This window comes from Euphorbia lathyris, chromosome 9, assembly GCF_963576675.1.
Source record: "Euphorbia lathyris chromosome 9, ddEupLath1.1, whole genome shotgun sequence".
Lineage (NCBI taxonomy): Eukaryota > Viridiplantae > Streptophyta > Magnoliopsida > Malpighiales > Euphorbiaceae > Euphorbia > Euphorbia lathyris.
The window spans coordinates 22,348,981-22,360,212 of record NC_088918.1 but is presented as its reverse complement, the minus strand read 5'-3'; the positions used below and the strand labels follow the sequence as shown (position 1 = coordinate 22,360,212).

The window sequence follows — 11,232 nt, the reverse complement described above, 5'->3', positions numbered from 1 at the left end:
GAGTTGAAGGTGCGTCTACGCCTCAACATGCATGGCTCCTAAGTAATGTAACGATCCCATATGCATCTCGGGCTCTCACTCGCTCTCCTGTCGCACATGTTCCTCGATTAGTACATGAGCATCGCCTTCTTTGGGCATTCTCGAGTCTTATGCAGACCGTCGCACAAGTAGCATTTGGGCAACCTAGACGTCTTTGAACATAAAGTTTCAGTTAACATAATGTTATTTATTTCATTTGCATTCGAAATTTACATTTTTTTTTGTTACGATAGAGAAATAGTAAAAACCTTATATTGAATTGTAGAAAATACAATTTCTTACATAAATGATATGAAATAAACTCTTTTAACTAAACTAGATGTCCACGGTTAACTAGTTTGATAAATAGAAATACGGCTAAAAATAAATGATAAGTTTGATATGTTGAAAGAAAAGATCAAAAGTTCAATAAGGAGCCTCAAGAATAAAGATGCTTTTTGCCTGTTGTATAAAGTAAACTCTGAAAGTAAGCAAAATGTAACAACTAATTAATTACTAAGTACTAGAAAATCTTTAGTACTTCTATAATATTATAACAATTATTAAAGTGTACAATTTAACATACTTTGGTTACCAAAAAAGAAAAAAAATGAGTTATACATCTAACATGCCTCAATATACAATGGATGATTTTCATCATGTTTTCAACATTACATAGATTCACAAGAAACACTTGATATCCATTGTAACAAAATCTTGCCAAACTCTAAGAAATGTACACAGCCGCATGCATTTTCATACTCAATAACTAACTTCTGGCAAAAAAAAAAAAACAAATCTGTTAGCCCTTCTGCAGACAAGACCACATCTTCACTGTCAAAATAATCAATAAGACTTCTTTGTTGATGTATTAGCAAAGAGTATATCAGCTATATAAAGCCGGACGATGCGGAGGCGTGTTTCTAACCGTCTCTGATTCTTCTCTCGAAAAAATTATCAGTCTCTGCTCGAAGAACGAGTATATGTGCTATACAGCATTGTAAGATGAAGGTGTAGTATCATCTTCTCCTTCACCACCAATCTGGAATTTTCAATCTCTGGCTTCTATGTACAGCCAGTTGAACCTCGGGAAGCTTGTGCTTTACCTGTCTCCATAGCATGTCGACTGCATCGTCCTTTTGTGGTGGATACTGAAACTCGAAATGATGGGAGATGCTCTTAAGATGTCTCCACATTTCTATCCATCGATCTTTTGAAAATTCCCGGAGTTGCTCAACCATGTAACCAGGTTGAATTGCCTCGTTTATTGAGAAGAAAACTGAGAATTGGCTGTAATCAATTTCATCCTCGAACGGTAGTTCAATTTGATCACTCACAATGACGGGGACACAATGGCTTACGATAGCATCGAATAGTCTGCAAGAAGACGGAGTGTCTCCTGCTGGATGTAGACAGAACTTTGATGATCGCATACCTTGTGTTGACTGGCAAGAAATCGAAACAAATTATTATGTAATGTATAAACCAAAAGAAAAATATAATTGGGCAAAAATTGTAATTCACTAGGGTCTGACATACCGCTTTAATTGTTTCTGTTGTAGGTGGGCTTTGCTGATAGTGAACATCATCATTACCGTCTAGTATCTTTGCCAGTTTTGCGCGAACTCTGCCTTCCTGTGACATCAGATAATCATTAACACTCATTTTGCTGCCAGAAGTACGTTTTAGAATGAGATAACAATCTATAGGACTAAAAGTAGCAGACATACATCTTTCCTGACTGTATTCCCACGGAAGAAGAGAAGTGTGGGGCGAGATTCAAATGGATCTTCAATTTCATCATCAGCAAAGGAATCAACGACATGTACATAGGGGGACACCACATCTTTGCTAAGAGTTGACATGGATTTGGGGTACCGGCCAAAATCTGCAACTATTAGGATAGAAGCATTCAACTGTTGTCGGAGAAATCTAAAAGCGTTCGGATGTGTCATGGGAATCACATGGTCTCTACCCCCAGACTTCTGCCAATACTTGGATCCATACAGCATTTCTATTACCTCAACCTGAGATCGAACAATACCACAGTCAACCGTGATAATTATACTGAACCTCAAACCAAAAATATGCTCAATGGAGCTAAGGCACATTCTAGTAGAGTATAGAGAGACAAGAGAGTAAAATAAAACAATCAATAGCTACATAAGGACAAGACAAGAAAGATATACTAAAAAATATGCTGCGGATTTGAATAATGTCTTCTGACAAATAGGTTAGCAGGCAGAACTTAAAAAGGTCTGTATTACATCAAAGGTTTTGATTCTTCTCAGCACCTCTTACTCAAAAACATTGTAACCGATACTTGAATTCCCCTAAGAAATGCTTGTGAATGATTAAAGAAAAACTTAGAAACTTCCTTTTTCTCTTTTTCTCTTTTTTTCCCCTAATATAATAGGAAGCATATGGCCGAGTAGCAGTCCTAAACTTCCATCTTTCTTCGTTCGACACATAAGGTTGTGGGCAAGACCTTCTCTAGTTTTAGACTAAAGTTTGATTCCTGGGGAAAACCTTTTCACTTTTAGATTAGAACATGACTCGTTTAGGATTGAGTATTGGCCAGGGGAAAAGACTCATTGATGCTAGGAGTTCGGATAACATAGCATCCATTGTCAAGTATAGACCTACAAAGCCTCTTACCGTATGAGATAAACCGACACTTTTCTAAATTTTCTACTGCTCTGCAAGTTAGTTTACAAGGTAAGTGCATACAGTAATACTGCTTCGCGGAAGTGTGTACAAAATACTGCTTCAAGACTTACATTTGAGCTCAATGGCATACACTATTCAGTCCAGAACAACTAAATATCTATCAACTACAATAATCATTTCCGCTAAATGATTCGTCAAGTGATTTCCATATGTATAAACATAAAGCCATATCTACTGATTTCATAGTCACAAATTTACACTCCATGCTTAATCAATTCATAAAAATATCTGAATTCAACACTGCAGAAAGGATTCAATTTCTTTCTTCAAAATTTGGATCTTTGATCCAAAAAAAGCCAGAGCCGCTATGTTTATTTAAGAACTAAATTGATCTTATCCTATACAATTGTATCTGATCTCTCTGGAAAATTTGAGAATTTCAACCAGTTTCTGAATCATCTAGACCTAAAAAACAGCAGATCTCTAGAGCTGCCAAACACAACCCAATTCAATCAAAGTGATCGAACAAAGCCACATCAGTAGTGGTATACTAAAGATTCCAAATTGAACTAAAAATCAATCCAATAGTTGAAAGTGTATATCAAAAGTACCTGCAATTGACGATCTTTCTCCGTCTCCGGATCTGTCATGTTATGTCCGTGCGTATTGAAGCTCAAAGAAGAGAAAAATGGCACGAAGAACGCATCTGCTTTCTCCGGATCCAAAACCCTGACCGCCGCTCTATTCTCTCCATTGCCCTCATACAAAAGGGAAACCATTAACCAATACTCCACACTGTGCTGCCTTTTTATCCCCGATTTCTTAGGCCACTGCGGTAAATTCTCCGCCGTCACTGGACCAGTGTAATTATAATCCCGGTGATCTATCATACTGAAGTGAAACTTCCGGGGGAGATCGTACATGTAGACCTTAAAGGGTGAACCGGTTGCACAAGCTGACAGTGCACTTGGCGGTGACTGTTGTAGGAGAGGGAAGAAGTATGATCTTACATCAACGGTTCCGATGAAGATGGAGTAAGAGACGACGAGAAGAAGGAGGAAAACAATTGAAAGAATTGCTTTTCCATACATTTTGGGAATGTCCTACCGGTGCCGTTGCCTGTTACTCCTACTGTACTGATGTCATCTATAGAAACAAGCAACAGCCCGTTCTGTTATTTTGAGGATGGAGCAGGACTGAACAGAGGCAACATAAAAGCCCAATGTTTTGGACCCAAGCCCATGAGTTAATTATCGAAATACCGAAATTGGGCAACTGGCATTACTTCCTCCTTAAACCCTTTCAACTATTTCAAAACCCTTCTCTGGTTCGATCAAGGGGACTTTGAAGAATATATGATAGATGGCTCTTTTCAGAAGAATTCAAGCACTTCATGCTGTTTCTTGGACGCTTGAGACGCGAGAATCTTCGTATTTGTATGTATTAATTTAATTCTTTTTGCTGCTCTGCTTATGGGGTTTTAAAAGTTTTCACTTCGCATTTTAGTTGAGTTTTTCTGGTTGGAAGTCTCAATTTGAATGTTAGGTTTTTTATCATGAAAAGAAAAAACACGAGGTTTCGCACATTTGCAAGAACTTGTGGGTTTTGCACATTTGCTAGTGTTTTGCAACGGAAAAATATGACATTTCTCTACTTACAAATACATGATACCGGATAGGTTCTTTTTGTACTTCTCCATTTCATCTAGCATTATATTTTGTGTTTCGATTTCGAACATTTTCTAATTCTCATTTGACAACGTATTGAATCATATTTCAATAATTTTGGAATTGGGGTCGATTTATTGTGCTATGGAGATATGTTTATGAATATCTATATGCTACTGTTGTGTCTTCAGGTTCCGGGCCTCAAGAAGCTACTATGGTAAATTCTCAAACGGTAAAGTGTTTAGGTTGGCATCTATATGCTAATGGATCTGTTATATCATAGCTTACTTTTGATGGAAGATCCGTTATTGGTGTAGTTTCATTTTTTATTAGGTCTTGAACTCAACTCTTGGAGAACTTCTTTATGCTCGCGTAGTGGCCATAATGCTCTTCCTTGGATTCATGGAGACAGAATGACCCTTCAGTCTTCAGTGGTAAGCTCAACATAAAATCTTTGATCAATTGAGCATAAATTTGAGTACAGGTCTACAAAAGATAGAGTTAAGCAAGTGGCGTTTGATTTTAACGCCAGTGATCCTTTCTAAGAAACTATATTATTGTAATTGTGTTAATTTTCAGGCCCTGCAGTTGCCATTTTTGTCAAATGACAAGAGGTTTTTCTCCACAAAAGTAAAGGCTCCTCCACAACAACGGCAAATGGTATGTTATCTACACTTTGAAATGCCATTTGCTTATGTCCCTTTTAATTGCTCGACTAAGTGGTTACTTTTTGGCTGTTCGCGTGCATTTAATGTGTGGCTTCAGTTTGACAGCACAGACATTGTTATTTTATCTTGTTTCTTATACACCTGTTCTTTGTTGTTTTTATTATGTATTTGTTCTGAAATTTTAGTAGCAAACGAACATACACCCATATATAAAAATTAGATTGTGATTATGACACTGTTTTAACACTGAATTTGAGCATTCTTCTTGTGATTTAAAACTGAACTTGAGTTTTCATCTTTTATATCTTATAGCTTGCTCATGCTGTGGAATTTCTTATTTGCAAACAATAAAATTTACAAGCTTCTTCTGCAGAATAACCAAATTGGAAAGACCATGACAATGGATGACCTGTGTAATTTATTTGAGAACTTTTTTACTGCTGTATGCTGCAAAAGTGCAAATAGATAAGAGTATAGAACATTTTGCAGTTTGCAGGGTTTGATTTGTCATTTTATCCCCCTTCCTTCTGCATCTCTGTATCAACTGACATTTGTTTTAGTTGTACCTCGATTAAGTAATCAATTTGAAATATCTAGCCTTAATGAAGCGCACAACTTTATTTGCACCTGATATGGCTTTGTTTGTTGCAATAATATAAGATATAATAGTAATAATAATAATCATAACCATAGATATGCTTTTTGTAGGGGGCTGTTACAGTTAACTTTGTAAGTCCTGGATTCGTCTATGAACCTTATGCACCTCGTGTACCAATTCCACTTTGGAAAAGGTTAGTATTTTAAATTCTATACTAAGATTTTAAGTTTGACGAATTAATTTTTCAAACTACTACTCAATAAATGACGTGATAACTGGACAGTGCTTTGTAGCAACTTTTTAGATTTTGGAAAATGCAAATTTAGCTCAAGCTTTAGATATTAGGATATAGTAGGTTTTTTACTAATGGAAGAAGGAAAGTGGCTTTTGGGGCTTTGATATATTGTTACTAATGGACAGTATTGGGCTCACCTTCTCATAAGCTCAGGGTTTGGAAGGTCTACGCTAGGAGGAACAAATAGAGAGATGTCCTTCAAAAAAGGCTGGAGTTAGTTACGTGTACGGGAAAGGGAGTACTTGGTTATTAATTTATTACTGATGAGCAGCTGACTTTTTGAAAGGCATTGAGAATTATTTTAGTGAATGATTCCTGCTTATTAGCTTGGGCAATAGGGTTTCTCTCTACTGATTTTATCTTTATTTTGCTATTTGGGATCTTCCATTTGCTCTTTCATTTCCTGTTTGGTTGTATTTTATCCACAAATACACGGACTGATCTTCTTCCATAACTCTGTTATTCTTCTGTTTTCTTATTTGGATTATTCTACTGTTTATTGTGATTGAACTGAGTTTGCATCACTTTTGATCCTATGAGAACATCCTCAATAAAGCCCATTGGGCGGATTATGCATTTCTGTGAGAAACTTGATCTCATTCCGGGATTCTTATATAGGGCTACAGGTCTACGTACTTTATATTGTGCAAGAAAATAAGCTTACTTATTATGTTGTGCAAGAAATAAGCGTACTTTATAAGCTTTTAGGAGACATTGTTTTTCATATTGACTAGCATTTCCTGTACATAGGCCTTTTCTTTCACAGCACAGTCTGGCTCGTTTAGACATGATGAGCCAAAGTTCACCTGTGTTTCATTGGTGCAAATGCATTTTGAACACTTCTGTATCATTACCAACATTTAATCTCTTATGAAGTCTGTGATCATCTATTTTTTGTTTTCAGCCATCAAAAGATTTTTTATGTTCTTTTACATTAGGTTGTTCACTAGAAGTGGTTGGAGGAGAACAAAAGATGACCTCATTTTAGAGGTAACTTTCTTGCTTATTCATTTTAATTCTCATGTCCCTTTCAATCAAATTATATATTTAGAGTTGTTAATTTTTTTAAACTCCCAAGCATGCTTTCGTTGGCTTTTATTGAAATATTTAATACAATGTGGTATTGCCAACTGATGCTCCCTTCTCCAAAACCCTCTTCTCTCTATCTTTTTTTCTTTTCCTGATAATGGATTTGAAATTTTCATATAAAAATTGCACATTTTTCTTATGAAGATGCATTTTCTGTTGTTGCTACTTTTAGTGAATATTCACTATCTTTTAAATCACATTTTCTCTTCATAATTTCAGATGAAAAGTGCTTATGCAATTTCTAGGTTAAGAAAGAAAGGGTACTCAAAGAAGGAATTCTACACAGAGGCCATTGAGTTGTACAAGAAGGTACCATTGTTTTTTGCTCGACGTTTAATAGTTCATTAGTATTATACTGACACCGGTTAGTGCTTGTTTACTCTGCCCTCTTTCCTACTTACTTTTTCTAGATAAGTAATCAGCTGGCAAATGGTGACAAAAGGTCATTGAGGAAAGCAGTTACAGAGAGAATGTACTCGGTATGTTCTTGTTCTGTTACCTTTCTTTCTTCTTTTCCTGAAGTCAACCATCCATTCTCTGCTTTGGGCTCTCTGTATTCTACGACCTTGTCTTGTTTAATATAGAAATTATATCTCTATTAATCTAATGTTACTACAGGATCTCAAGAACGAAATTAAACAAAGAGAGTCCCAGTGGAATAAGGTTTACTGGGAAATGATTGAACCTGTGGTTAAGATACGAACCTTGCGAGCTCGAATGGCAAGTATTAATATTTTGTTTCCTTAAAGAGTTTGATCTCTCCTTTACAGATTCTGCATAGTTTATTGTTGAAAGAAATAAATACCATGTGATTTGGAATCTTAAGAAAATGTGGAAATATGCAGTCATGGATATCCTTGAATTCCAAACAGCAGCTCTACTTTTATTTGCTCGAAATCACACATTTAATTTTTTGTGTATAATTTCAGATTGCTGTTGATAAAAATAACCTCCAAAAGGCTTTCATACAGCTAACACTTGAGTTTCTTACAAAGCAGGTAAGATAATCTTGTCTATAGTATATTTTTCGTGGTAGTCTTACATTCCGGTTTTGTTGCCTAGGGGAATTCTCTGACTTGGGTGTAATACCCCCAATTTAACATGTCTATCTACCCAAATATCAATTAGGAGTCAATTCTTTTCAGTCCCTTTTCTGCAATTCTTTTTAGTTGGGATAATGTTATCAATTCCCAATTAAATATTTTACTGCTGATTGGGAGGTACGAGTAATTGACCGTTGAAAGTGAAGGAAGATAGGAATGGGGAAGGATCAAAGTGACAGATTTCGTATAGAGGGACTGAGGGACACGTGATTCTGTTTAGGTTTGTGGTTTATGTGGTCAAATAAGCTGAAGCTGTTACAGGTTTGTCAGGAGTGTCAGTAACTGGATGAGTTTAAAAAAAAGGTTTTTACTGCAGTACTTTATGTTATAACAAAATTAAAATGTTGTCTTAAATCAAGAGTTGTTCCAAATCTTAAGAATTCCATGCTTTGTCTGCCTCACATAATTGATTAGCAGTAATTACATGATAGAGAGTTTAATCATTTTGTGGAATTGAAGGCTGATGCTATAGTTTGAAGCAACTTTCTGCCAATGCAGTTGCTTATTTTTGTGAATCTGTTGCAGAATTCCAGCTTAGTTTACATGTGCCTTTGCTTATTCCTTGCAGAAGTTTGAAGCCTATGATGCAAAAGGCACTGTTGTTGCTGGAGATAAAACGAAGGAGGTAAGATAATTATTTATTTAGCTTTTTGTAGTTGTAATACCTACTCTTTTTACTCCTATACTTGTATTGTCCGGTTCTTTAACGGATTGGTAATTGATTCTGAGAATTAATTGGCAGTGTGTTGACCACCCATTTTGCTTTAGACCTAAAACAATGGCACTCCCATATCTCCGCAAGCTGCACAGTTTCCCAAATTCCCAATCTATCCTTTCCACCACTCGCTTCTTTAGCACCCAAACCGCTGTCCATAATTCATTACCTGACAAACCCACTTCTTCCTACTACGATGATCTCATCAATGGCGCTGGCCAGGAACGAGATTTTGACAAGCTCTGTGACCTCCTCAACGAGCGTGCGAAATATTTTTGCTACAACACCAGTAACACCTTCAAGTTCATCATGAACACTGATGCTTCCCTCTCTGTGTTGGAAGATCTTGCTCAAACCTTAGCTCGCGTTGACAATGGTTTTCCTCGAATACACGCGTATAATACACTCATTGCACGTCTCTGCAAACTAGGCCGAATTACAGAGTCACTTCACATTGTTGATATCATGGCACGTGGACAACATGGTTTAAGCAAATGCAGCTTTTACCCTATACTGTGTTATCTTACTACAAAGAAGAAGATGGAGGAAGCATGGGATGTTATGAAACTGATGACAAAAGTGGGGGTTCCGCCTGATACCACAGCATTCAATTATTTCTTAACATCATATTGTTGTACAGGAGACTTAATGGCTACAACTAAGACGATTAAGAGAATGGAAAAGGCAGGTTTAGTAGCCAATGAAAGAACATACGATGCGTTGGTATTGGGTGCATGCAAGGCAGGGAAAGTGGAGGGGGCTCTGGTGATTCTGAGGAAAATGGAGGAAGTTGGATTTCATGTCCTATATTCTTCTTATATCCATGTTATCAATGCATTCTTAAAATCGGGCTACTATGCACAGGCACTGAAGTTTGTGAAAATTTATGGAGGAAGAGATGCATCGTTGGATTCACAGAATTTCGGAACATTGGCTTCTAAGCTGATTAAACTAAACAAAGTTGAGGAGGCTAAGTTAGTTTTGGAGGAAATAGAGGAAAGAGGCTTGGTAGTAGGAAATAGTTTAAGAGATGACTACAACTTGAAAGTTAAAAATGTCAATTAGTTTTAGCTATTGCTCGGAAAGGCTTTGCGGTTTTCTCGAATTCTAGATAGAATGGAAGGTTATGAAAGAGTTGAAGAATAAATCAGCTCAATGTATCCAGACTAGATGTGAATCATGAATCATTATTTGGTTCTATTACATTCCTATGATTTATAGTGAAGATGACCATCTCTAGTTTATATGAAGCTTTGTGTTTTTTTCCTATGATGCACAGTTATTTTTCTGAAATTGAGTTTCAGTATTGAACACACTTGTGGTTGAGTTTATTCCGAATCGACCAACGTGTTTGCTGCATACAATACTTTCAGGTGCTTGTCCGCGATATCTGGGTATTTGAGAAATCTCTTTATCATCCTGGAGCTTACTGGCGTCTATGTGGGAGGATTTCTCTTTAAGGAAGGTACCTCTCCCCTCATCAAGACCAAGTTCTACCACCATGAAAATGAACTATCGTATGAAACTACCAAATTTTGCAAATTGAAGAGAATAATTGTATGATTCTTGGTTTTTAGTTTCCGTTTTTTGGCTTATTTTTTCTTTATTATTAGGGGGAAGAGATCATTACTTGGAAGATTTAAATTCTAGTGCTCACACTGAGATAATGTGAATAAATTGTGTACAATTGAGGTCAAGCTAGGTTCCATATGCAATTTATTGTCCTTGTGAAAGAAACTATTTTTTACTGTATCACATTTTTTCTTGACATTTATGAACGACTCTAGTTGTAAATAAAGGTTTAACTAAATCCCAAAAGGTACCTCAAAGATTCAGAATTGTCTCGCATATATAAGAAGTTATATAGCTTTATAATTAAATAATGTGGGATATCTAACAAGAATGTTGAAATAGATCATGACGCGGTAATATGATTCATCTAACTTAAATGAATTAGGGTTGATGTTCAACAAGCTTGGGTCATAAATAGGTCAACATGATTAACCTGTATAATAAATGAGTCGAATTGCGGGTTTATTTAGTTAATCACGTAAAATGAGTCAATCTGTATCAATTCATTTAATAAATGAATCGTATCATATCAATTAGGTTATTTAATGTGTCATGCTAGAGTTGACCTTTAATGGATTACTATAGGATGTCAACATAACATGTTCAGATTCGTCGATTCTTTTTGACACCTTTATTCTCTTTTCACTTCAGAACTATTTAGAGGATAAAATAAATATTTATAGTTTACTTAATATTGAATACAATGTTCTCCTACCATGTCAATAAAAGCTTAATTTACTCTCAAGCTTAATTGTGTCCTGTGACAAAAGTTAACAAATTAGTTAATTTTTCATTCAAAATGAGTTAAATGTCATCGTTGGAAATATGAGCAAAATG

At 36.0% G+C, this 11,232-nt stretch overlaps 2 protein-coding genes across 4 annotated transcripts; one reads left to right on the top strand and one right to left on the bottom strand.

The window, feature by feature from the left end:
- Positions 1-531: 531 nt before the first annotated feature.
- Positions 532-3,859, bottom strand: LOC136205531 (probable arabinosyltransferase ARAD1). Its single transcript, XM_065996171.1, has 4 exons — positions 3,300-3,859; positions 1,749-2,045; positions 1,558-1,653; positions 532-1,463 (listed from the first exon to the last, which is right to left on the bottom strand). The coding sequence occupies exons 1-4, from the start codon at positions 3,777-3,779 to the stop codon at positions 1,050-1,052; spliced, it is 1,287 nt and encodes a 428-aa protein (XP_065852243.1). The 5' UTR covers positions 3,780-3,859; the 3' UTR covers positions 532-1,049.
- Positions 3,860-3,949: 90 nt separating this feature from the next.
- Positions 3,950-10,181, top strand: LOC136205530 (pentatricopeptide repeat-containing protein At3g56030, mitochondrial). 3 transcript variants are annotated; one of them, XM_065996169.1, is made up of 12 exons: positions 3,950-4,124; positions 4,547-4,572; positions 4,689-4,789; positions 4,935-5,015; positions 5,732-5,814; positions 6,855-6,906; positions 7,225-7,314; positions 7,416-7,484; positions 7,624-7,725; positions 7,935-8,003; positions 8,677-8,733; positions 8,851-10,181. In XM_065996169.1, the coding sequence occupies exons 1-12, from the start codon at positions 4,051-4,053 to the stop codon at positions 9,886-9,888; spliced, it is 1,842 nt and encodes a 613-aa protein (XP_065852241.1). In that variant the 5' UTR covers positions 3,950-4,050; the 3' UTR covers positions 9,889-10,181. The 3 variants fall into 3 exon arrangements, with proteins under 3 accessions (XP_065852241.1, XP_065852242.1, XP_065852240.1); XM_065996170.1 differs by having other exon boundaries at positions 4,673-4,789; XM_065996168.1 differs by having other exon boundaries at positions 4,547-4,587; positions 8,851-10,178.
- The last annotated feature ends 1,051 nt before the right edge of the window (positions 10,182-11,232 follow it).

Excerpts from the sequence above, each read along its gene's own strand:
- LOC136205530 (XM_065996168.1), top strand. The coding sequence starts at position 4,051 with ATGGCTCTTTTCAGAAGAATTCAAGCACTTCATGCTGTTTCTTGGACG. Across the intron at positions 5,016-5,731 it reads CTCCACAACAACGGCAAATG|GGGGCTGTTACAGTTAACTT; the intron begins GTATGTTATCTA and ends TGCTTTTTGTAG. Across the intron at positions 5,815-6,854 it reads CCAATTCCACTTTGGAAAAG|GTTGTTCACTAGAAGTGGTT; the intron begins GTTAGTATTTTA and ends CTTTTACATTAG.
- LOC136205531 (XM_065996171.1), bottom strand. The coding sequence starts at position 3,779 with ATGTATGGAAAAGCAATTCTTTCAATTGTTTTCCTCCTTCTTCTCGTC. Across the intron at positions 2,046-3,299 it reads AGAAAGATCGTCAATTGCAG|GTTGAGGTAATAGAAATGCT; the intron begins GTACTTTTGATA and ends GTTCGATCTCAG. Across the intron at positions 1,464-1,557 it reads CAACAGAAACAATTAAAGCG|TCAACACAAGGTATGCGATC; the intron begins GTATGTCAGACC and ends ATTTCTTGCCAG.